The sequence below is a fragment of the Sparus aurata genome, chromosome 16, assembly GCF_900880675.1.
Source record: "Sparus aurata chromosome 16, fSpaAur1.1, whole genome shotgun sequence".
Lineage (NCBI taxonomy): Eukaryota > Metazoa > Chordata > Actinopteri > Spariformes > Sparidae > Sparus > Sparus aurata.
This window is the reverse complement of record NC_044202.1, coordinates 10,025,675-10,048,159: the sequence shown is the minus strand read 5'-3', so window position 1 is coordinate 10,048,159 and position 22,485 is coordinate 10,025,675. Positions and strand designations below refer to the sequence as shown.

The following is a 22,485-nucleotide window of genomic DNA, read 5'->3' as shown; positions in this document are numbered from 1 at the left end:
CACAAAAATAGCACTGACCAGAACAGTTCGTCTGTTCAGACGGCCTTTAATTAATATTTGTGCGAGCTAAGTTTAGTGCTGCGTGTTGGTCGCCTCCAGGAGTGACTGCAGAAAAACGCAGATCTGTTTGTTGATTCCACCACTGTGACACAGACACACTCACAAAGAAGCCTTCCAACAGGATCAGGGCTATAAATAACTCAGCACTGCAATATTAGTGGGCGGATTAGGAGCGGATCGTCACTGCCTATTTATAAAACCCCCGAATGCAGTCAAAACCTCTTCGCCGTGGGTGATTCACACTCCTGAGTCCTGAATAAATCGGATCAGAATGGACTTTATAGTTGATGTGGTATGTATTTGTCACAACTGTTTGCCTTTTCCTAAACAGCTCATTCAGTATTTGCCTGTATTTGGACAGTTATTCAAGCGCAGTACACTTAATTCATGTTTCTGCCTCAGAGTAATATCACTGACATGTACACTCAGACTGCAGTGGGGCTCGACAGACACTGCCAAGCAGGCTCACGTCAGAGGCAACCAAGGGAAAACATCCTCAGAGATCATCCGGTTTCTCAGTGTCCTGCTGCCACCTACAGGCACAAGGATCCGGTTCTGATCCCCCAGATCCATTCACACAGATTAAACATGGTGATTGTTTTAACACTTACGTTTGTAAATCCGTGCGCTTATTTATAAACGTGTCTCGAACACCAGATCGTAATTATAGCTTGTTAAATCACTAATTCCCTGACTCCATTGCACTCGCTGACAAAAAAATGTGGTCTAAAGAAATCAAAAACAAGAAGATGTCATTTAACCCAGCAAGACTACCTTTTTATTTAGAAATCACATCAGAGAAAACCCTCCTATAGCCATACAAGAAGAAAACTTTTTTTTTTTTTTTCCAAACCTCCAATCGAGAAAATATACAATAAGATAAATGTATCAGTCAATAAAATAATAGTCATATATAGAATAAAGAAAATAAAAACCATGGCCTATCAATAAAAATGGTAAAAGTGAACAACAAAATGATAACACTCGGTCACGGCCATTGACTGCACACTGTACTAACTCTGGAATATGGATGTCAGTGTCCTGTAGAAGCCATTTATAACTAATTCAGCTTTGTTTTGTTTTTTTGTAGAAATGTCAACTTGCACCTTCTTGCGTGACCTTGTAAAGGCGAGCAAAAAACATTAACATTGCCTCTAGTGAAGGCTGGACCAGTATGGTAACGCCTGCAGGCATGCACCCTCTGAAAATGGCACAATGTTACATCAGGGCCACGATGCTGTGCATTCCAAAAATAACCCCAAATGTCATAAAGATCAAGATTATTATTTTTTGTAACAATTTGACATTTGGGTTGAAATCTTCACAGGACGCTGACGATATAAAATGGAGGCTCTGGCATAGTCAGAGGAGAAAGGCTCAACTTTAAAGTCTTATACTCCATTAAAGCTCGTTTGGCTTTGTGTTGTAAGAAACAAGTCATCTTATGACCAAATACGCCTGAAGCTGAGGATTCTAACAAGAGGATGGGTCACTTTCTGAAAGTAGGAGACAGCATCTGTGTTCAAAGAAATGGAGACAAACTCAGGCTTGATTTAAATGTACTGTCAGCGTGTCGTTTCAGGCATCGATTAAAAGAATTTCTGCTGTGGGTTATTTTTCCAGCGGACGCCTGTAAGCTTGTCTCCAAATGTTGGCTACTTCCAAACGCTCGCATGACCCCATCCTCTCATAATCCTGTCCTTAATAGCCAGCAGGCAGCCAGAGAATGTCTCCATCACGGCTCGCACACACTCCTCCTCCGTCACACTGAGACACTCGGCTGGAAGGTACACGCTCCTCGCAAGTCACCGGAGTGACATGTTCGCGCTTCACACGGCACATCGCACAGGCACGGAATCCATGCTAACAGATGGAGAGTGGTCTAGCTGAATTAAAATTGTAGGAATCAACTGCATGATTGTCTTATGTACATGAGATCACTTTCACACTATGAACAGCACTTAAAGCCACCTTGCGCACATGTCAGTCAAAACAAACGCACACCATGTGTGCCAGATGTAAATAAACCTCCTATCACTAAAAACACAACAACAAATATTTAAATATGACATCAATCTGTGCGGTATCATTTGGATGAGAAGAGCAGAGATCTTAAACACTATGACATTCATCACACTACCAGCAAATAAGGTAAGGGAAGGTAACTGATACAGAAATAACAACTACAGTGGTCTTAGTTGCATTCAGTGCTCACCAGTGACAAATACATTGAGACAAGGTTGACAACACGGAAGCACTTGAACCATTTTTAAAAGCAACATGTAAAGTGACACCTCCGTCGGTTCATGTCACATTGCTGTGTAGAGAGCGGGCTGGTGCTCAGCTCTACTACATCCAGTTATTTGAATAACCAAAACAACCAGGTGATTTTTTTTTTTTTTTTTTTAACGTGACTGACCATGTCTATAATCATGCATATATGAAAAAACTGTGGAGCATGCCTTGTGCAGAGATGGTGAAAATTCTGTGTGACCGTGCACGAACACTTAAACAAAGTGAAGTGAACTCCCTATCTAAGGTCCCCAGCTGTTTTTTTTAGGGTGGTGCCCTGTGACACATAAATCAGGAAGTATTTTGGGAGATGTCTATTCAGCAAGAATAGAGCCAGCAAACCAATCTTCTAAATCAGCAGAGGTCTAAGGTTCATAGGCCGGAGACGGGGACGGGTGTGGTTGGGAGGAGGAGGGCGAAGACAAGACTTCACTGACCACTAAGTCTGCAGGTGTTGGTGTGCAGCACAGAGGTGAGGGGATAAAGGAGAGGGAGAGGAGTTTATCCGAGGTGGGGGGGGGGGGCTCATGAGTTGTCTGAGGGGACGTGCTCCTCGAAGCCCTCGCTCTCCCGAACCAGCGCCCTCTCCAGGATGACCCGTCCCTCCTTGTACCGCTGACTGTCCTCAGTAGCAAACTCGTAGATCCAGCCCAGCTTGCTGTTGCAGTTCTTGCAGCTGACGTCCCTCACCATGTGTCTTCCGGTGAGCATCACTCTGTCCTGCACCTCGCTGTACTGGAGGTTCACCACCTGTTGGGTTCAGACACAGGCATGCACACTCATTGTTGAAGCAGGGAACTCGACACTGAATATGTGTTTTACGAGTAAGTAGTTTTGTTTACATGGACCCTAATATTCCACCGATCTGAATTAATAAGCCTCATGTAACCACATCAAAGTTTGATCTAAATAACTATGGCTATGTCAGAAGCTCATATGCTGAATTTACAAGAAGTTATCATGCTTTATAATCTGTTAGATGTGCATGTTTATGGAAAAAGCATAGAAATATAAAATATGTAGATGCAGACATCCATTCTACCAATCAAGTTAGAATCTCTCATCAGAATGGTTTCTATCATTACAACATTATGCATGTAACCACAGCTAATGTCAAACGTACCTTGTTGAAGAGGAAAGCTCTGCCCGTGGCTCCCGTGAAACGTGTTGAGATGAGCTCGGACCTGTTGGTCAGGATGGTGTCACAGTTGGCGCAGGAGAAGAGGCGTGTCCCGCCGATGTGGTCCAAGAAGATGCGTCCCATCGTCAAATCTCTGGGAGTGACTGAACTAAGGCTACAACACGAGACACAGAAAAGCAGGTTATTTGTTGCTGGAACGTTAAATAAAGATTTACACACATACATACATGATGATGTTTTAATGTATCTTAGAGGTTTTTCCATACTGTTCATCATACGGGTAGCTACGCCTTCAACATAGCTCTGTGTGCGAGGCTATTATAGGCAATGTTGTAAATCAATGATTGGATTTTTAAGCCTGCGATGATTCTCAGTCATCCAGGCCACAGTATATACAGAAGTTCTCCGTCAAAGGCAAGTAAGCACCTCCAATGAAATAAGGACGAAGTGAAGTTATTTTGGTTTCTGTTTGGTTTCTCTTTTATGTCTCGACTCGCCCTCGAGCTCACTTTCATCTCCCATCTGTTTATCTCTTTCTCAGGTCTCTAACAATGTAGGGAGGCTTTTATTTGTGCTCATGAGGATAAATGGAGCAGAACAGTGCCCCTAAACAAAAACATGCCTCGTTTGTAAAAAATAAAAAAAATTAATCATGCACAAACACCTGGATCTTGTGACGTGCTACCCCATGGCCGAACTGCATTTTATTTTCCTGTGCGCAATTCAGCGGTGTGTGAAGAGAGAAAAACAGACATTCTGTTTGGTCACTTATATATATATATTTGTTATTTAAATGAACACATTTTAAATTATTTTCTGGTCATATTTTTTACAAAATTGTGACAAATACTCTCACTTACTATCACAACCCAAGCTAAATCATATTTATGTTGGTAAAGATTTTATCCAAATCACTTGACCCCCAAAAATCTCTTCAAATGACTTTATAATATTTGGATGATACTGTTAGAAGTGTAAATGTGCTTTTGAGATATTCTTTGTCCTGTTGTTGAGCAGACATCCTGTGTCTGGGTTCAATGCTGGTGCAAATCGACTCTGCAGCACCAATCCTCCTTTGCACTTGAATTTTCCTGTGTGTAAACTTTGTCCTCGTTGCTTTTTTTGTAATTTTTTAACCACGTTGAGTGTTAAGTTTTCTCAAATACAGCAGAAATTCAAGCAGCGACCATCCCCATCCAAACACTGACCTACACATAGACTGCAGTTCAACATCTGCAGTCTTCTTTAATAAACAATTTGCAAGGCAACATGAAGCAACTTAGCAAGTGACGGGAATATAACGAGGCTTGTGGAAAATCCAACTGAAAAGCAAACAGCATGAACTAAAATGTTCCATTTCTGTATCTCTTTGTGATCTGTGGTGTCTCCCTGTTCACAGATTTCCGCAAGTACTTTCTGTTCCTGTCTGTCTCCTCAAAAGACTGTTGACTGCAGATGGCGCTGAACTTTACATAATGCGGAAAATAAAAGCCATCATGGAAAAATAATTGAAAAATATAAGTCAAATTAAATTAATTAAATTGTATGTTCGTATATCTATTTATACAGTCAATTTCATACGTCACAATTATCCTCAAGGGGCTTTGAGATCGTTCCAGCAAACAAAATTCTCTGTCTTTGGAAAATATCTGACAGAACAGCCTCTTTCCTCAACAGGGAAGGAAATGGAAGAAAGTTCACGAAGAGCAACAGAGCAGGGACTCTCTGCCAGGACGGACTGACGTCTAATGGATGTCGTGTTTACGCTGCAGATCCATTATAATCACAAACTCTACAGTATGAAACACAAGTGGAGATAAATACTTTTCACTAGTCGGCTGAATGGAAACACACTCCGTCGTGTTTTAACGGACACTTTGTCCGAGCGGTGTCGTCACGATGAATAAAAACAGCGAACGTTGCGTTAGCCGTGCAAGCTAACGGCGATAACGACAACAAGACAGGGAACAAGAAAGCGGGGCAACAAACAGGTTTATTTCTACTCAGCTCAACGTGACGGCTCCCTACCTTCTCTAAGTTGCTTCAGCGGAGCAAAATGTCCCCACCTGCGATAATGTCACCGATATTTGCGCTGTATTTTAGACGAACATTTGTGTTTTTTGTAGCGTCGTCGTCGCGGCTTTGTTGTTCTTTTTCAGCTGTTCCTGTCTGCGCTCTGCTACCAGCTAGTATCAACATCCGGTCGTGACGTAGTAGCATGTGCTGCAGCTGCACCACCAGGGGTCAGCAGAGCAGAGGGCACCTTAATGTCCATGAAGCAGACACAATGTGAGCGTCTTTGCACTTTATTTTGGCATGCACTATCTATCTATCTATCTATCTATATATCTACATGAATTCCACCCAGCAACAGCCTAAAGTCCCCTTTACAAACCATTGAAATGTCTAAGATGATGATGGAAGAAAATATCTTTGGGTCTCATCCAACACAGACACAGGTCGACTGAGGTGAAAGTCCTGAACAGCCTCAGATACAAAAGCCATAAAATACAAGAAGAGGCATTCATCACATGAAATGTTGGATGTGTTATGATGATAAAAAATAATAATGAACTAATAAACTAGTAAACGGCTGCTGTTGTCAAATGTGGGACCACAGACAGTGTCACGGCACTTGAAAGCGCGAAAGGACCGGATATTTTTAATCGGACGTCACAGCGTTCTCCTGCTGTGTTAGTGGCAACAAAACCAAATATTTTTGATGAAACAACCGGACAATTTCCAGCTGAAACCCAGGTAATTTAAACAAGACAATGGGAGAATTTCCAGCCGTGTTTGTGACAACACCAGGCAAGCCAGGTTGTGATCATTTCCTATCCCTAACAAAGTTGGTTTTGGGCCTGAACCTAACCAGACCAGCAACACATTGCCTCAACATAATGGTGAAAATGGAACATAAAGAAATGCAAAGTGTACTAACCAGTTGCCGGGATAAATCTTCATTTTGGTTTCCGAAAGGCAGAGATTTGTTGAAACTTCACATTTCTTTACATTGCAGCTTTACATTCCTTAAGGTTCAATTTTCAATCACTTGTAATCTGGTTAGGTCGAGACACCAAAAGCACTGTTAAAGGCTGTGGAAAATATTATGTCTTGGCTTAAAATACCTGCTGGAAAATGTTCCGTAGTCTCCTTCATAATATCTGGTTCTTGCCTAGCTGTACTCCACAACCTTACCTTCCATCTCCCCATATGAAAGTCATAAACATACAATGTGAACATGATATGACACATACAGTACCAAATATTTATATAGTACATACAACATGTACAGAATGTATCAGTTGTTTGAAGCAGGTTGCTCAAGCAGGCCGGACAAAATTAGAAAATGAACAAGGTTGACAATTAAAAGTGAAAACCAAAACATTGTAAAGTCTTTAAGTGAAGTGTTGGGATTGACATTTTAATGCATTCATTTGTTTTTAATACAACAAACCACAACAAAATAAACTGCAAACATTCTCTGCTGCTTGATGGGAATCTGATAACTCAAAAACATCGTGATAACTTGTTGTTGAACTCATCTTGACTCCAAGGGTCAGGCAATCTGCAAAGCCAATCTACGGTAAGGACAAACTCGTAAAGTATTCAGCAATCTAATCATATCTCATCTCCAAAATGGAACGTAAATTGCTGGTTGTTAACATAAAATTGCATAACCCTGGTGAAATATATGAAACCCCAGGAAGCTGCTTGTATCGTCACGTTTACAAAGTCTCTCATGAATGTGCGTTCGGCAAAGTGTGAATATCGTTAAAGAGCAACATATTTTAAATAATTGATGATAAATAAATACTTTTTCCTAACGAGTTGCTATAGTTCTGTCAATATTAATGATTAATGACGTCGTCCCCATAAACTAGAGAACAGAGACGTTAATGAAGGAGTGAAAAATGTATGTCCATTTCAGCTTTTACAACCAGACAAGTGCTATCATGAACCCGAAATGAATTCATTTCCCTGGAAAATCACTCTGGTTACTATCACTGTGTCCACACGCACTCTGTCCTGTTCCTTCAAATGAGGGGGGGGAGCTCCGGCTGACCTCTTTATTTTTCATACCTTGTATTATTTATTCATTCATTTATTTATTCATTATTGATTGATTGATTGATTTAATGGTTTTTTTTTAATCATTTCTATTATTTCTTGTATTCTTTGATTTTTTTTTTTTAGAATTTGTCATACTGCTGTGTGATGTAAATCTTTAAAATGTATCAGTAAATTCCAATGTCATTATCTTTATCATTATATTTTATTTGATATAATCTTTTCTTCCAAACACAGGCTGAAGTTGTAAATGAGTAAATCTCAATGTGACAACCAAAAAAACTTTATAGCTATAAAACAGAAAGCTTAGATAAAATCTCACCATATACATCTTTTGTATTTGTTACATCATGTGATCCGATTTCTTTTATTGTGGATATTTGGATAAATAACTGTCTGGCTTTTTCCATCCATTAAGTGTCTTATACAAAGAGCTATTGATTACTCATAAAGTGGCATTCTGAGACCCATAAACTTCACTCTCCATCTCACTGACTTTCCGTAATGTGTTGTTATTCAAAAACCGCATGCCTCACAGATACACAATGACAAACTAAATGCAGAGATAGGAAGAATGTACCATAGCGTCGTATGACTTGTAGTTTTGTTGTTTGTTATCCAGATAAACTGATAAGATGAAGATATGACTGAGAATATAAGAGCGTGAGTGGGAGCCGTTGCAGGATGATCACTCTGCTTATCACTCGAGCGGGGCTCTTCTTCCCTTCCCTTCGCCGTCCTGAGAACTTCTTTTCCCTTCTCCACCCCCTTTACAGGTGCTCTTACTCTCAGTGAAAGCTTACAGTCATTCTTTCTCTGAGGGGGAAAAAAAAGAGGAGGGCACTACACAAACCCCCTCAGTGTGGACAGTTCTCACTATCTCACCACATCATGGCTACATCTGTTCTTCTGATTCTGGCGGCCCTTGTTGGATCCTGCGCTCAGTTTACAGGTAAACTACGGGACATTTGCACATTATTGTTGCAGTCAGTGACCATGTGTGTGCAAGGTGACACAGTCATGTGGTGAGATCAGAAAGAATTGGTAAATGAACAGCCAGTCTGCTTTAGTAGTGGTCATGTGCACATTGTCTGTGTTTCTTACAATGTGGATGGAAGCAGGTCTTACCTACAATTACCTATTGCTTTAATTGTGTATTACAAAGTGTGAGGTTTTTTTTTAACCACAGAAAGAAAACTAGTTCTCTGTGAGTGTCTGGATTTTTTTGTGCTGGTGATGACATAGAGTCTAAGGGAAAAGTTTGCTAATCTCTATTTGTTACATATATAGTAGAATATCCATTGTGCACAGAAGACTAAAGGATGCAAATACTGAAACAAATCAGTTATACAAAGCATTTTACACAGACAGAGCAGACACAAGCAATAACACAAATGAATTGATTGAATTCTTCACGAGTCAGTAATGACCTGTAAGGCAAAGTAAACACACTCTTGTGAGAAAATGTTCCGATGGCTTGATAAAAAATGGCCCTTTTGTGTATTTTATATTCAAATAAGCTTTTGTATTTTTTGGGGGAAAAATGAGTGAAATACATTTAAAAAAGTGTTGTTATTCTCACTTGTTCCAAAAACTCTTTTGTTTTGTGTCTGATGTCACATTCAGGTGTTGTCAGCATTGACGTTCAAAAAAATGGACCCTCAGCAGAGAAATCAGACGTATGTCGGCTATGACGCTGGTGATCTTTATAAAATATTTATATTGAAAAAATGTACTCTACTGTATCTAAGTTTTTTTTTTCTACGTGCAGGCAGAAAGTTACATGCCAATCCTCTGCTCACCAATACCTGCCCCCTTCTCCTCGCCCCCTTCAGGTACAGTACTCTGCAGGCTGCAATCATGATCAATAATTACATGGATCTATTTTACGAGGTCAACCGATTACTGTACGATTAGATTTTACAATGCGTCCGTTGTATCGTGACCTTGCTGGCATCTTCATCTCCCTGACTCCTCTCCATCAGTGCACACCCTCAGACCGGATGACATCTCAGCAGTTCATGTGTTGGGAGTCCCGCCGTCACACAGGTAGACATCCAAAACTGAACTAAAAATCATTTGGAAGCGACAATATGCCTTCCTGAGCCTTTATATACCCTCGCTCTAACAACGTATCTGTCTTCATTATCAGGCGTGAAGCATCCAGAGTCGTCAGTAGATTAGCTGGTAAGTCTATAAACACACAGCCTTTCTCCCCAGTAAGTGTTTCTACAGTCATATAGCCTACAAGAAGAAAGTCTATAATTATTTAGAAATGGTATTGAACATACCAGTATCCGTGGTATCAGTATCAGCACTTTTTATTCTATTGTAATTTCTTAAAATGTTCTCGAGTCCTCGTGTGTGATTTTGTTGAAGTTCACCACAGTTACCCTGCTCTGTCACATCTCAATTTACAGGAGATTTGAGTTGAAAGACACAACAGACACTTTTCAAACTATTAGGGGGTTATCACACCATAGAGCTGAAACAATTCAAGAGTTCACTTGAAGGCCGCAGTCAAGTCTATGTCACAGTTTGGGCGCTCTTTTATCAGTCAGGATAAGAGAGTGGGCCATAAACAGAGGTTGTTGACCTTCATTTCACATAAAAGTGAGCAAGACTGGCAGCATGAATGGAGGCTGTCACCTGTTTCCTCTTTCGCAACGGCAATTACCACATAATGTACATAATCCACAGTGTGATTGTTCCGTAAGGATCGCAAAACCTGTAGATAAACTCAACCTAAGTGTGTCTGTGTGTGCTGGATAGAGCTGCTGTCCATGTTTAACCCCGAAGTGAGCCCTCCACATGTGGATAAGACCTCACCACGGCCCAGGTAACACACACACACACACTAATGTAAAACACACCTGCAAGAACATCAGTATACAGCAGTTATGTATGTGACTGTACGTTTGTGTCACATGCAGGTGTGTGTGTGTGTTTTGCAGGAGCTTGTTGGAGGAAGCGGAGGAGCTGTCTCTCTCCCTCTCACATCAGGTACACATTAACCCCTTATATAACGTGTTTTCAGTATTGTTTTATTATTTTGATGAAGAGAAGGCCACACTGAGGGAATACACCCACTAGAAATATGATAATAAATAAATACAAATAAAATATTAACCATGATACTCCCGTTCCATCTGACATATTTGAAACAATTCAGGAGGACAAGTGAATCCACTATAAACGAGAATCTGACTATTTATGATAAACTTAAGAAACTCAGGTACTTTTGTTGTCCCAGGCTATTTCTTGGCTGTAACAAGACTCCAAGATATCACTGTGCTTGGCTATGAAGCAGTCCCATAAAACCATACAACATCATTTTATGCTCCAATCTTTGACAGTTTAAAAAACAAGATACAACATGGTAATACGTGATTTTTAGAGGTGCTGAGAGGCAGATTTATTTGCCTTTGGACCAAATCTGTAGCCATGGTGACAACATGGCGGAGTCTGAAAGTATTCAAATTTCCAAAACCCATTTCCTGCCATTCGAAAAAAAATCAAAATACACTTAGACATGGGATGATCTTTTTTTTTTCTCCTTTTCTAACTTTTCTCCTTCCAGCTCAAAATGGCTAGCTCTTTACCCCTGCCACACTAAGCTAAGCTAAAGTACTTCAACATGTTATCCTTTTACCAAATTCCATTTCATTTCAGTGGCAGAAAAGCTAAAAATGGAAGAAAAATGTGACTGTCAGTGATTGTCAGGGACGCGTTGTCCACATTTCTGTAACTGGATCGGTTGGCACCTTGTATTGTATTAAATTACATGTTAGCCCCACGTTCTTGTGAGTTTCCTCTGGTTGCTCAGCCTTCTGCCACTGTCCAAACAGAGGGAGGTTGGGTTAGGTGAATTCAAAACTCCCACTTTGCCACAAGCTTTAATCAGAGTTTGACTCAACAGGTGATCAGCCAGTGTAAGGCCCCCATCCCACATCTGAGGGGTTTGCTCAGTTTGCTCTTTCTTATTTCCTTGCAGGAGACGGACTGGAAGCTCGTGCTGCTGTTGGTCCCGGCAGATTCCATGTGCGCCTGTTCACCAGATGTAAGATTTATTTACGACAACAAAATCATGTTGGATGTAGCGTACCTGAAGTTTGTGGAGGCTGTAACTTTTTCTTTTGTGCTTCAGGTTGCTGCAGATGTTAATGCTGCTGTGCGGGAGGTGGAAGCAGCTCTGGAGTTGTTGCAGAAAAGGGTATTGTGCTTATTTATATATATATATAAAAAAAACAATTCTACTATGAAGAAATAGAATGAAAAAAAAAATTGAATTGAATTAAACTAAATTGGTGGTTGTGTGTTTACAGTTGCGCCACACTTTAGTTCACGTGGCAGTCTGGAGCACAGATCATCAGCAGGACAAGTGAGTGTTGTGAAATTTGGATTGCAAATTTGCATTTTTCTCATTCATTGTGACATTTTATAGCTCTTTTACGTTTTTACTCTCGAGGGTATATATATGTACATATATATATATATATATATTCTCATGGGATCATGTTAATTGTAATATATGCTGCTTTGTTATTTGTAGCAGGTGTGAGTGTATGAGAGATGAAGGCACCAACCGGCGACTACATAAAGCAAATCTTCTGAAAACACTGCAGGTACAATACACGTAAAGACATCGTGCTCACCTGAATCCTATTTGGCTACTTCTTTGACAAAAATCTATTTGTTGTCTTGGTTTCAGGATTCTCTGAGTCATTTGTTGGGAAATCCAAAGTGGCACAGCAAACAGGCAGACTTCACGGCCGTGCTGCAGTCGGCTCCAGTCATCCTTGAACAAATCTCTGTATGTCAAGAAAAAGCTATTTCCAGACATCAGTCATAATCAGCAGAACTGTAAATCATACAGCCTTGCCTTCTGGTAACAATGCATGACAGAGCCTTGAAATGGCTAATGTGTAACTAGCGTGTATTGTGTGTTTGTTTTGTAGGAGAACACTTGGTCCGACCCAAACCAGTTGGCAGTTCAGCTGTGGACAAACCTGGTAAGCTCCTCTGAGAGTAACGATTAAACGTAAGGTGCGTTGCATGTGGAGCTGCCTGAAACACCTCCGGCATAGATGCACATGTTGTTCTGACCTTGAAATTGACCCTGTGTCTCCGTCGTAAAAAAAGAATAAAAAATTAGCCAATCGGGAAGAGTCGCCATAATCCCTCAAAGCAAAAGTAAGATGGAACGGTGATTGTGGGGAACATTTACGACTCCGACGAGAGATTAGATAAGATTTGTGCTGAGAGATGAACTTGATGAGGGCTTTCTCCAGCTTGGATCATTCTGGGTCTACAGGCAAGACAATACAAAGAATTGTGTAACCAGCACTGTTCGACGCTGTGTGTTCATTGGCTGCACACGGAGTGGCTCCACTCGAACCTTAATCCTCAAATCTTAACCGATCACGGCTTTCTCCTTCCAGCTTCAGCCGCCGACAGGTCAGACAGAGTTCACGGACGGCAGCGTCAGTATTCTTTGCCCTTCTCAGGTGAGGCATACCATCCCATAAAGCTTTTTTTTCTTTTTAAAGTTAACTCTAAATGTGGTCGAATCATGCAAGACTCTCAACCTAATATTACGATTTTTGATCCCTCATCCCAGGAGAGACCTTTCCTGCGGACACAGATAAATTCTCCGAGTGAAAAAGAGGAGAATGCAGCTTCAGTGGATCCTGTAAGTCTCACAGTTCAACTTTAGAGCTACAGAATTACACAACATGCAGTTGAATTAAAACTACTGTTTGATTGCAGCTTTTGGGCACTGAGATACCTTGCACGGACCGAAGCCCATCTCCCACTACGCCCACCTCAGGTAAAATATATATTCTTAGCTCTTATTATGGATATATATTGTGGGAAATTTAATTCAACCAAGCTCAAGCTCATCATTCTCTGTGCAGTACATGAACTCAGACCTGCAGATATCAAGGTGGTGGCAGCAGTGGGCGACTCTCTGACAGTGAGTGTTCTTTTGCTATAGTCAAATTTATATCTATAAATCTACTCGTCCCGGTAGGCATGAATAGATAAAGACCAGATGCACGTTATATATGAAGAACAGCTAAGCAGATAGAAGATATAGACCCGATCAAATGTTATCTTAAATACTGAGAAACAAATCGCAGATATTTTCACAGTGGCTTGTACACCATACCTCTGGTTCATTAATATTTCCTTGCCGTCTCTTGATGTTCGCTGCAGGCAGCCAATGGTGTGGGCGCAAAGAATGACAACCTTCTGTTAGTGATTAATGAGTACAGAGGACTGTCATGGAGGTGAGATAAGTGATCCAAATTTGAACAAAGGTGTGCTAAATTTGGACTGTATGGGAAAATACTTCAACAGTTCAGCTGGTTGTGTTGTGAGCTGGATTCAAAGCTAACAAGCTGTTTCTTTGTCTTTCAGCATTGGCGGTGATAAAAACATTAACAATGTGACAACTCTGCCAAGTATGTTTGTCATATATTTGACCATATTCACTGCAAAACACAGAATGTACACAATCCTGTGTATCCATTAAACCTCCATTTTGGTTCTTCTGACCTTCTCTGTGTTTGTGGTCTGCAGACATCCTGAGGGAGTTCAACGCCAACCTGACCGGCTTCTCAGAGGGAATCTGTAAAGCGGACTCCCCTCAAGCTTTCCTCAATCAGGCTGTGGCCGGAGCGAAGAGTGGGTCAGTCACGATCGTAACCTTTGGGATCTCGATACACAAATCCTTGGCAGAAGAAAGAATTTTCACTTGTTTAAATTATTCCTATTTTCAGTGACATGGTGGGACAGGTGCGCACGCTGGTGGACAGAATGAAAGCCGATCCGGTAAGCCACGTGATATGCAGATATGCTCTTATGTAACCTTTGTTGCAAGTTTTATGCTCACCATTACCAAATAAACGAAAGATTTAACTCTTATCTTCTTTACAGCGCATCGATTTCCACAACGACTGGAAAGTGATCACCATGTTTATTGGCGGCAATGACATTTGTGACTTCTGCACGGACAGCGTGAGCACTCGTTTATATTTTGTACTTACATATGATCTGTTTTGAACTGGCTTAGGGCACAAATAGAGATTTAGGATCATATTATCATATGAGTCATACTAATCATCCGAATCGTATCAAACAATATGTTTCATGGTTGCAAAAAGCCAACAGCTATGATGTTCATCATTTAATCTGCATAGTATTTTCTGAATTAATTGGCCAATTGTAATTGTTGAAAATAGAGGAAAAGGCCCATCTCTATTTCCCAGAGCTGAGGGTGACATTCAAATTGAAAGAATCCGAAATCTTCATAAATGATAGAAATAAATGGCAAATCCTAACATTTGAGAAGCTGGAACCACCAAACGTTTCCTCAAAAAAGTGACTCACTCGCTCACTTACTCAAATGATAATCAGTTATCAAAGCAGTCACTGAATAATCTTCTCTTGACTGTGATCTGTTCCAAATTTATGCACATGCACCTTCACGCCTTTGGCAATTAGTGAGAAAACACTCTTTCCCCACAGATCTTTTTCTCAGCCAGGAATGTCGTCCTTCGTATCCAGCAAGCTCTGGACATCCTCCACAGTGAAGTAAGTTTTTCATCCTCTCGCACCCAACAAACAACCTCCCTGCACGTTGGCCGGTCACAATCACAGCATGGCCTGCGCGCCTCTTGTTTTGTGTCACCCAGGTGCCTCGAGCCATCGTCAATCTGATCGAGCTGTTGAATATTGTACCGCTGCGTGATCTGCACAACGATAAAACTCTGGGCTGTCCCACCTGGTTTGTGAAGTCAGTGAATTTTGGTTGTTTTAAGATAAAAAATAACACAAAAAATAAAAGTTTCTGAAAGATTATTTGACGATGTTGTTGTTTATGTTTCAGTATAGTCTGCCCCTGCATACTGAAGCCTAAAGAGGGATCCGTTGAACTCCAGAAGGCCAACGAGCTCAACAGGGCCTACCAGGTGAGTGACTAACGGGACTAACTTAGCCATTTCTGCAGCTACCACTCACATTTTTACAATTATAAAATAGACTTAGGGAACTTTAAAGTGAATTTGATACCTAAAAAGGCTTTAAAGGCCCATTTTAAGGGCTATGTCATCATTGTAATCATTCTTTATTCTTTTGGATTCCTGTTAGCAGAGTGGCTGCTTGTCCACCTGGGGCTACTGAAAAGTCAAACAATCATTCACACTCATTCTTCAGTCTTTATCTTTCTGTCCAGAGTGCCATGAGAGAGCTGATTGACTCTGGGCGCTACGACACACATGTCAACTTCACTGTGGTGCTGCAGCCCTTCCTGAGAGAGGTTTACCTTCCCAGGTTGGAGGTAAGAGCTGAAAGACATGGAACCATAAAGATTTTTTTTTTTTTTAATTATGGTAAATGTTTTTAAATTTCGTCCCTCCTCTCCTTTTCTTGTTTAAAGGACGGCCGGCCTGACCGCTCGTACTTCTCACCAGACTGCTTCCATCTCAGCCAGAAAGCTCACACCCTCATGGCTCGAGCTCTCTGGAACAACATGGTAGGATTTGGTTCATCGGAAGACATTTTACCGCATTTTTGTTTTGGCACTTCATTGTCTTCTAACTATCAAATGATGATCTTCCCAATCTTTCAGTTGGAGCCAGTGGGCAACAAGACTTTCACACAAGACTTTGAAGCTGGCGTTGATTTGAAGTGTCCCTCTGAGGTAACTTCATCCCACAATGTATCAGAAATAAACATTACGTGTTGTGGTTTTGTGTATTCATATGTTTTTGGTTGTTTCTCTATCAGACCAACCCATTCATTCGGACTGCTGTCAACAGCAACTACACTTTCCCAGGCCCTCCACCCACCCCTCCTCCTGTTACAGTAGGTCTCAGTTTATGTCTTTAGAATGGCAACTGTTGTCTCAACGAGACGTTGTAACGCCTAAAACGAGTCTCTGTCATTCTTTAGAACTGGGGCAGTGACTTTTCCTGTGTTAACACAGCTCCATCCAACTCTGTGCCGACTTCAGGTGAGCATTCAAGGTGTTTACCTCAGGGGAAATAGAAATGCGAGGTGTGAAATAGGCTGACGTTGATCTCTTTTCAGCTCACAGGATACGGCCGGCAGACATCAAAGTGGTGGCTGCTCTCGGAGACTCTCTCACGGTAGGTTCGTACACAAGATTGTCACAGAGGTAATTGGTAGTTCATCTATAATATAAGCTAGTCAAAGGCAGCGTGCGCACATTTATCATGCACATCTCTCACATTTTTCTTCTGCCTGTAAAGCACCTTTCTGGTCTGAAAAGTGCCAAATAAGTTGCAATTGCTTGCATCCTTGCTAATAGACTAATGATTAAATGCTAGAAAAGTGTAAATAATAAACCATTATTTCCCTACATGGCACCTGTAACAAATGATGTAATGGTAATATTGACAGAGGGTTCAGACTACTTTGTGCAACATGAGAGCTTTAATGAAAAGCTGATAAAAAAAAAAAAAACTGAACACCAACATCATGACAGTTTCTTGTACATGCCATTTCTGCAAAAATCCAGGTAGTCTTTGACTCCAGTAGCAGTAGAAATGATGGTCATTGGGTTTGAATAACATTGAGGTAAATGATTAAATGCTGATCCACTGGCTTGATCGATTGTGTTACCCTTTCCTTTTTTCTCTAGTTACTTATAAATCAAGTTAATGTGCAAGCTGAGGGAGCGTAATCAATTGCATGAAAATGACTGAAAGGTAAATCATCTGTCTCCGCATGAAGGCCGGCTTTGGTGCCAAAGCAAAGAGTCTGCTGCAGCTGAGAACCGAGTACAGAGGGGTGTCGTGGAGGTGAGAGACCGCAAACAAACGATTCTCGCGATATATCTGCGAGCGCCGCATCGTGAACGTTGTATTAATTGTTCGTTTTTCCCCATTAACAAGCATCGGAGGAGATCAGAACCTGGAGACCGTCACAACATTACCAAGTGAGTCCTGTAGCTTTCCCTGACATTGCGATGCACACGAGCACCACTAGATGACAGAGTTGGATCACAACAAAGCTAGAATTTGGCCTCCTGTGCAGTAATTTTGCCACTTTTTTTTTTTTTCTCTTTTTACACCAGATATCCTGAAGAAGTTTAATCCTAATGTCAAAGGATGGTCAAAGGGACAAGGGACAACCAACGCTGGCTTCAACGTGGCTGTGTCAGGAGCTAAAATATCGTGAGTTTTCAGGTTCAAGTGATTCACGTTCATGTTTGTTTTTGTTTTTTTTTGCTGAGTTTTAACCATTTTGTTCTTATTTTGCTGCACAGAGGGATCCCGGGCCAGGTGCGACGCCTGATTGATAACATGAAAAAAGACGCTGTGAGTTCAACGCAGTGTGTCGTGTAGTACACTAATTCATGCACTGATGCACAGATTCATAATATCTGAATGTTCTGATCCTTTCTTCGTCCTCCTCAGACGGTGGATTTTGAGAACGACTGGAAGCTGGTGACCCTCTTCATCGGAGGCAATGACCTGTGTCAGTACTGCAACGACCGCGTGAGTTGCTGCATGACGTCGTCACAGGAAATTCGAGGGTGACCCGTCAGATGAAGGACTTTTTTTTTTTTTTTTTTCCGCCGCAGCATAGTGGTTAAACATCCCCGTAGCGTTGTGTGATGCCCTGTGTACAGAGCCGTCTCATGATATCACTCCCCAAACGGGCCTGCGCACTGGAGCGGAATAATCGAGCTTTGTGAACAGCCCTCCCCTAATTGTTTTATTGTGTCAGAGTAAGATGAGAGCAGACGTGGCTTCTCTTCAATGAGCACATTCTGTCACTTCAACCCCCTCTCCCTCCATCTCGGCCTCTGTCTGCATTAAACAAGCACACGGGGCACAGTGACAGGCCTTGTTCTCCGAGAGGCATAAACAACGCAGGGGTCAAGACAGACTCTCTTCATCCTGTCTCTCTGTCTCACTCCCTCCTTCATCCCTCTCCTTCTTCTCCCTGTTTTTGCCTCCATTTCCCCCCTTTCTCTCTCTCTCTCTCTCTCCATTACGCCTCCCGCTGCACTGACAGGGTAGTCTCTCTTTTAATGTTTGTGCTTTGAAGCAGAATATCAAAGCATGGCATCAATTTAAGATGAGCCCGGAGACTGTGGTAGTGACAGCTTAGGTTTTAGTTGTTGCCCGCACACTCATGCATGTTGCATGGCGTCGGCTCTTCTTTGGTTGAGATGTGCTTTTTGGCTGCAAACTCGGACAGTTATTTTAGCTGAAACGCGCCTCAAATTATGCCACTTGGAGCAAATGACAAAAAAAAAAAAAAAAAGACCAAGACAAAAAAAACAAATGAATTGATAAAAAGCCTGCTACATTGTGTGTAAACTTGTCATTTTTTTCATAACTACAGGCCACGCTTTCGCCTCAGAACTACTCCCAGCATATGATGACAAGCTTGGACATGCTTTACAATGAGGTAAAAATGATGTCTGGTGCCAAAACAGACAGTTTTTAAATGCACCTTCTCGGTTTATTTTCTTTCCCTTGAATTAGCTTTGATAAAAGACTCCGTTCTGATTTTTCCTCTTTGAAATGGTTATGTTTTCCTTCCATTCTTGCCGTAGGTTCCCAGGGCCATTGTCAACATCCTGGAGATCCTGGAAATCGAAGGCCTCCGCAGGATCAAAAGGGACAGCCTCGGGTGCAACGTGATACAACCGTACGCTCATCAGTCCACTTATGGCAAATCAATCCATCAATCATCAGTACTTCTCATAACATTGATCAAATAGTCCAACAAAGAAAATGGTGTTTATTTAGGACACCTGAACCAGTGCCAAATCCCATTTTCCCAGGTGGAATTTTGTATTAGTCAACAGCATTTTGTTTGTCCCAAATCATCTGTTCACTTCCACCTTTGGTCCTCAGGATCGTCTGCCCGTGCTTCCTGCAAGCACGAGAGGATTCTCTAGAGCTGGCTGAAGTGAAACGGATCAATCGGGAACTACAGGTTAGCGCACAGGAACAGTGAGCGCGAAGTGTGTGACCAACATCTAGATCTCCTTCAGTTGGCTGAAGGAGAAAAGCTTCTTTGTGCTTCTCTTAAATCAGACTTTAAGATGTGGGCCCAATATGCAGCTTTTGTTAGTGTGAAACTTGAAACCTCCAGGGCACACACACTGAAAATGACCTTTAAGAGTTATTGGAGACATTTTGAGTTCAGAAGTTAAACTTTTAAAGTGAAGACATTTGCATTTCCACAGATTCAGGATTTTCTAAATGAGCGTTTGTGGTCTTTCTTTCAGGTTGAGACAGAAAATGTGGCGTACGGAGGCCGCTACGATGGCCGAGAGGACTTTGCCGTGGTCGTGCAGCCCTTTTTTCAGAACACCGTCGTTCCTTTGAACGCTGTAAGACACGCCCTGTAACCCTGAGCCGCCGATGCACTCTACATATATACACGAACAAATGTTAGCTTTGGGACGGTCAAAATCCCTAGAGACGCTGATGTTGTATCATTTCTTCTCCAGGACAGCAAACCTGACGCCACCTACTTCTCCCAGGACTGTTTCCACTTCAGCGAGCGGGGACACGCTGAAATGGCTGCAGCTCTGTGGAATAACATGGTGAGTCTGAAGAGCCAACAGTTTAAGGGTAACTGTGTTTGACAAGGGGAAGAGTTAGGGGTGTGTTGGAAGGATGTGTTTGATACTCTGCTTCCTCAGTTGAGTTTATTTATGGGTCTTCTTGTTCTACATATTCATGGGCTTTTCAGTTATGATTTTAGATAAGATACAGTTTTCCCGACAGGAAAAAAGGCCTTTTGGTTTGGTTCGATTAGCTGAACGAGCAATCCTATTACCAATATCTCCTTTCAATATTATCATTTTGAAATGTATTATTGAACAGCACTGTATTGCTTGGCCGAGCCGTACATATTTGAGACTCTAAAAAATGCTGGGGTTAAACTTCTTTATCTTTAGTTCTCAAGCAAAAAGATAATAAGATAAGGAAAAGATAATGTACGTTACGTCGATATGTAGATGATGTCCTCTTTTCTCTCTCTAGTTGGAGCCGGTGGGTGAAAAACAGACATACAGCAATTTCAGAAATACCAGAAATAACATCAAGTGCCCCACTGAGGTAAGAAAGTTACCACACCTGCACTTCTCACATGCTAACCTGACCCACTTATTATTTTACCTGTGCAATGTGTGCATAATGGCATGAGTAGTTGGTGGCTGTAATTTAATAGTAGACCTTCCCTCTCATGTATTCCAGGAGCATCCTTTCATCTTCACAAAGGTGAACAGCTTCCCTGTGCCAACCACCACCACCTCAGCACCCACACTGCACAGCACAGCCCGGCCCCTCACCTCTGATTGCGCAGACACCGTGCCGGTCTGGCTCGCCGCTGTGCTGGCCGTAGTGGGTCTTCTGATAGGCTGTGTCGTCACCTGGCTCCTCTTCTGCTGGAGATCCAAGAGGAGCAAGAAGCGGATGACGTCCGTGGTGGAGATGCAGGGCACTGGCTTTTAAAGTGCCACTTACTGTATATTTTGCACTGGACTATTCAAGAAAAAAAATCTACAGCAACTTCAAAATAACAGCGCGATATTTGAAGTGATGTTATAAAGCATGTTGTTGGTGGTGGTGATGATAAAGAAGATTTCCATTATTAGACATGATACGATCTGCTTTGACGAGACTTTACTCAAGGAAGGCAATAAAGAAGACACCTGAATCCATTATAACTCCTGCATTCAAACGTACTGGATGCAAGTTTACTCAGATGAAAGAATTGGAAAAACTCTCAGGCGTATTTAAATGTTGTAGCTGGCAACTGACTTAACAAGACAATACACTCACCAACCACAACAACTCAAACAGTCAATTTTGTGTGCAAAATGAGACTGAAATGACTCACTGAACGTTAACTTATTACTGCTGTTATATATTTAATTTGATCAGAATGAAAATGTATTGAATTCAGCACTTTCTCGGTGTAAAATACACAATTCTTACCTCAAATCTTAATCTTTTAAGTACTTGAATTAAGTGTCTATAGTTACTTTTTTCTGGATGTAGCTAAAGACAGATGTAAATAAAAATCTAACATTGGTGCAATGGTAAATACATGTAATTATGCATTCTATATGTTCTTTTTTGTCCGTTTGAAAAACAACCTTAACGTCTTTGAATGTAATAAAACGTTTTTTTGGTTATTTGGAATAAATGATTTGCAATTAATTCATGTAAACTGTTATAATGTGGGTGCTCAAGTAACAACCAGCACACCAGCCAGTCCTCACATGTTACAGACCGTCCGTCCAGAACATCAACACCATTACATGCTAATGGTATTTATTTTAGCAAGCCAGAAAAAAAAAAGCCACACAAGCCAGCCATGCAGCAGTGATTCAGCACACATCAGCCCACACGTATTACCTTAATCATTACCGCCAATGAGATAGTCTGTCCATAAATCATAAAAAGGGATATTTTATGACCTCCGACAGTGATGAAAGACGCCGACTTGCTTCTGTTAATTATGTCACAAGCATACAGTTGTGGGAAAATACGTAAGAAGTGAGGAACAGTTTTCGTGGTATCAGTGCTTTGTGCTTTCACTTTCTGATATTTTACTAGTTTTACTCCGCTACATTTATTTGACAGCTGATTTTACAAATAAAACACTTGATCACTTTATAAATTATGATGTATTGGTACTTAATCATACAGAATAGTTAATATTAGCTTCATCTGAACTGAACACAAGATTAAAATTGCCAAATATTACTAATATACTTTTACTTTCGAGCTCTACTAGCTACATTGTCATATTCATATTATATACACACATACATCACCTTATACACAGAGATGTATTATTATTATTATTTATTTATTTTTTCGGCATAGACACCTTTATTAAGCAGTAGACAG

At 41.2% G+C, this 22,485-nt stretch overlaps 2 protein-coding genes across 4 annotated transcripts; one reads left to right on the top strand and one right to left on the bottom strand.

The window, feature by feature from the left end:
• Positions 1-810: 810 nt before the first annotated feature.
• On the bottom strand, positions 811-5,691 carry LOC115566032 (protein yippee-like 5). 2 transcript variants are annotated; one of them, XM_030391778.1, is made up of 3 exons: positions 5,522-5,691; positions 3,476-3,647; positions 811-3,102 (listed from the first exon to the last, which is right to left on the bottom strand). In XM_030391778.1, the coding sequence occupies exons 2-3, from the start codon at positions 3,614-3,616 to the stop codon at positions 2,878-2,880; spliced, it is 366 nt and encodes a 121-aa protein (XP_030247638.1). In that variant the 5' UTR covers positions 3,617-3,647; positions 5,522-5,691; the 3' UTR covers positions 811-2,877. The 2 variants fall into 2 exon arrangements, with proteins under 2 accessions (XP_030247638.1, XP_030247639.1); XM_030391779.1 differs by having other exon boundaries at positions 5,560-5,691.
• A 2,572-nt stretch (positions 5,692-8,263) lies between these two features.
• Positions 8,264-21,789, top strand: plb1 (phospholipase B1). 2 transcript variants are annotated; one of them, XM_030443157.1, is made up of 43 exons: positions 8,264-8,516; positions 9,191-9,243; positions 9,336-9,399; positions 9,550-9,613; positions 9,717-9,751; positions 10,337-10,403; positions 10,519-10,567; positions 11,559-11,624; positions 11,712-11,777; positions 11,890-11,945; positions 12,120-12,189; positions 12,276-12,377; positions 12,523-12,576; positions 13,006-13,071; positions 13,185-13,256; positions 13,334-13,394; positions 13,483-13,541; positions 13,784-13,857; positions 13,988-14,031; positions 14,150-14,258; positions 14,350-14,401; positions 14,507-14,587; positions 15,098-15,163; positions 15,265-15,365; positions 15,459-15,540; positions 15,804-15,908; positions 16,008-16,103; positions 16,200-16,271; positions 16,358-16,435; positions 16,523-16,583; positions 16,661-16,719; positions 17,327-17,394; positions 17,488-17,531; positions 17,670-17,769; positions 17,862-17,913; positions 18,013-18,093; positions 18,950-19,015; positions 19,164-19,258; positions 19,468-19,549; positions 19,845-19,949; positions 20,070-20,165; positions 20,608-20,682; positions 20,821-21,789. In XM_030443157.1, exons 1-43 carry the CDS (start codon positions 8,456-8,458, stop codon positions 21,076-21,078), a joined length of 3,267 nt encoding a protein of 1,088 aa, XP_030299017.1. In that variant the 5' UTR covers positions 8,264-8,455; the 3' UTR covers positions 21,079-21,789. The 2 variants fall into 2 exon arrangements, with proteins under 2 accessions (XP_030299017.1, XP_030299015.1); XM_030443155.1 differs by having other exon boundaries at positions 12,117-12,189.
• Positions 21,790-22,485: the final 696 nt, after the last annotated feature.

What these genes read in the sequence shown, in the direction of transcription:
- LOC115566032 (XM_030391778.1), bottom strand. Translation starts at nt 3,616, where the DNA reads ATGGGACGCATCTTCTTGGACCACATCGGCGGGACACGCCTCTTCTCC. An exon ending in GAGCTTTCCTCTTCAACAAG is followed by an intron (nt 3,103 to 3,475) that starts GTACGTTTGACA and finishes TGAACCCAACAG; the next exon opens with GTGGTGAACCTCCAGTACAG.
- plb1 (XM_030443155.1), top strand. Translation starts at nt 8,456, where the DNA reads ATGGCTACATCTGTTCTTCTGATTCTGGCGGCCCTTGTTGGATCCTGC. An exon ending in TGTGCGCCTGTTCACCAGAT is followed by an intron (nt 11,625 to 11,711) that starts GTAAGATTTATT and finishes TTTGTGCTTCAG; the next exon opens with GTTGCTGCAGATGTTAATGC. An exon ending in ATTTGAAGTGTCCCTCTGAG is followed by an intron (nt 16,272 to 16,357) that starts GTAACTTCATCC and finishes TTTCTCTATCAG; the next exon opens with ACCAACCCATTCATTCGGAC.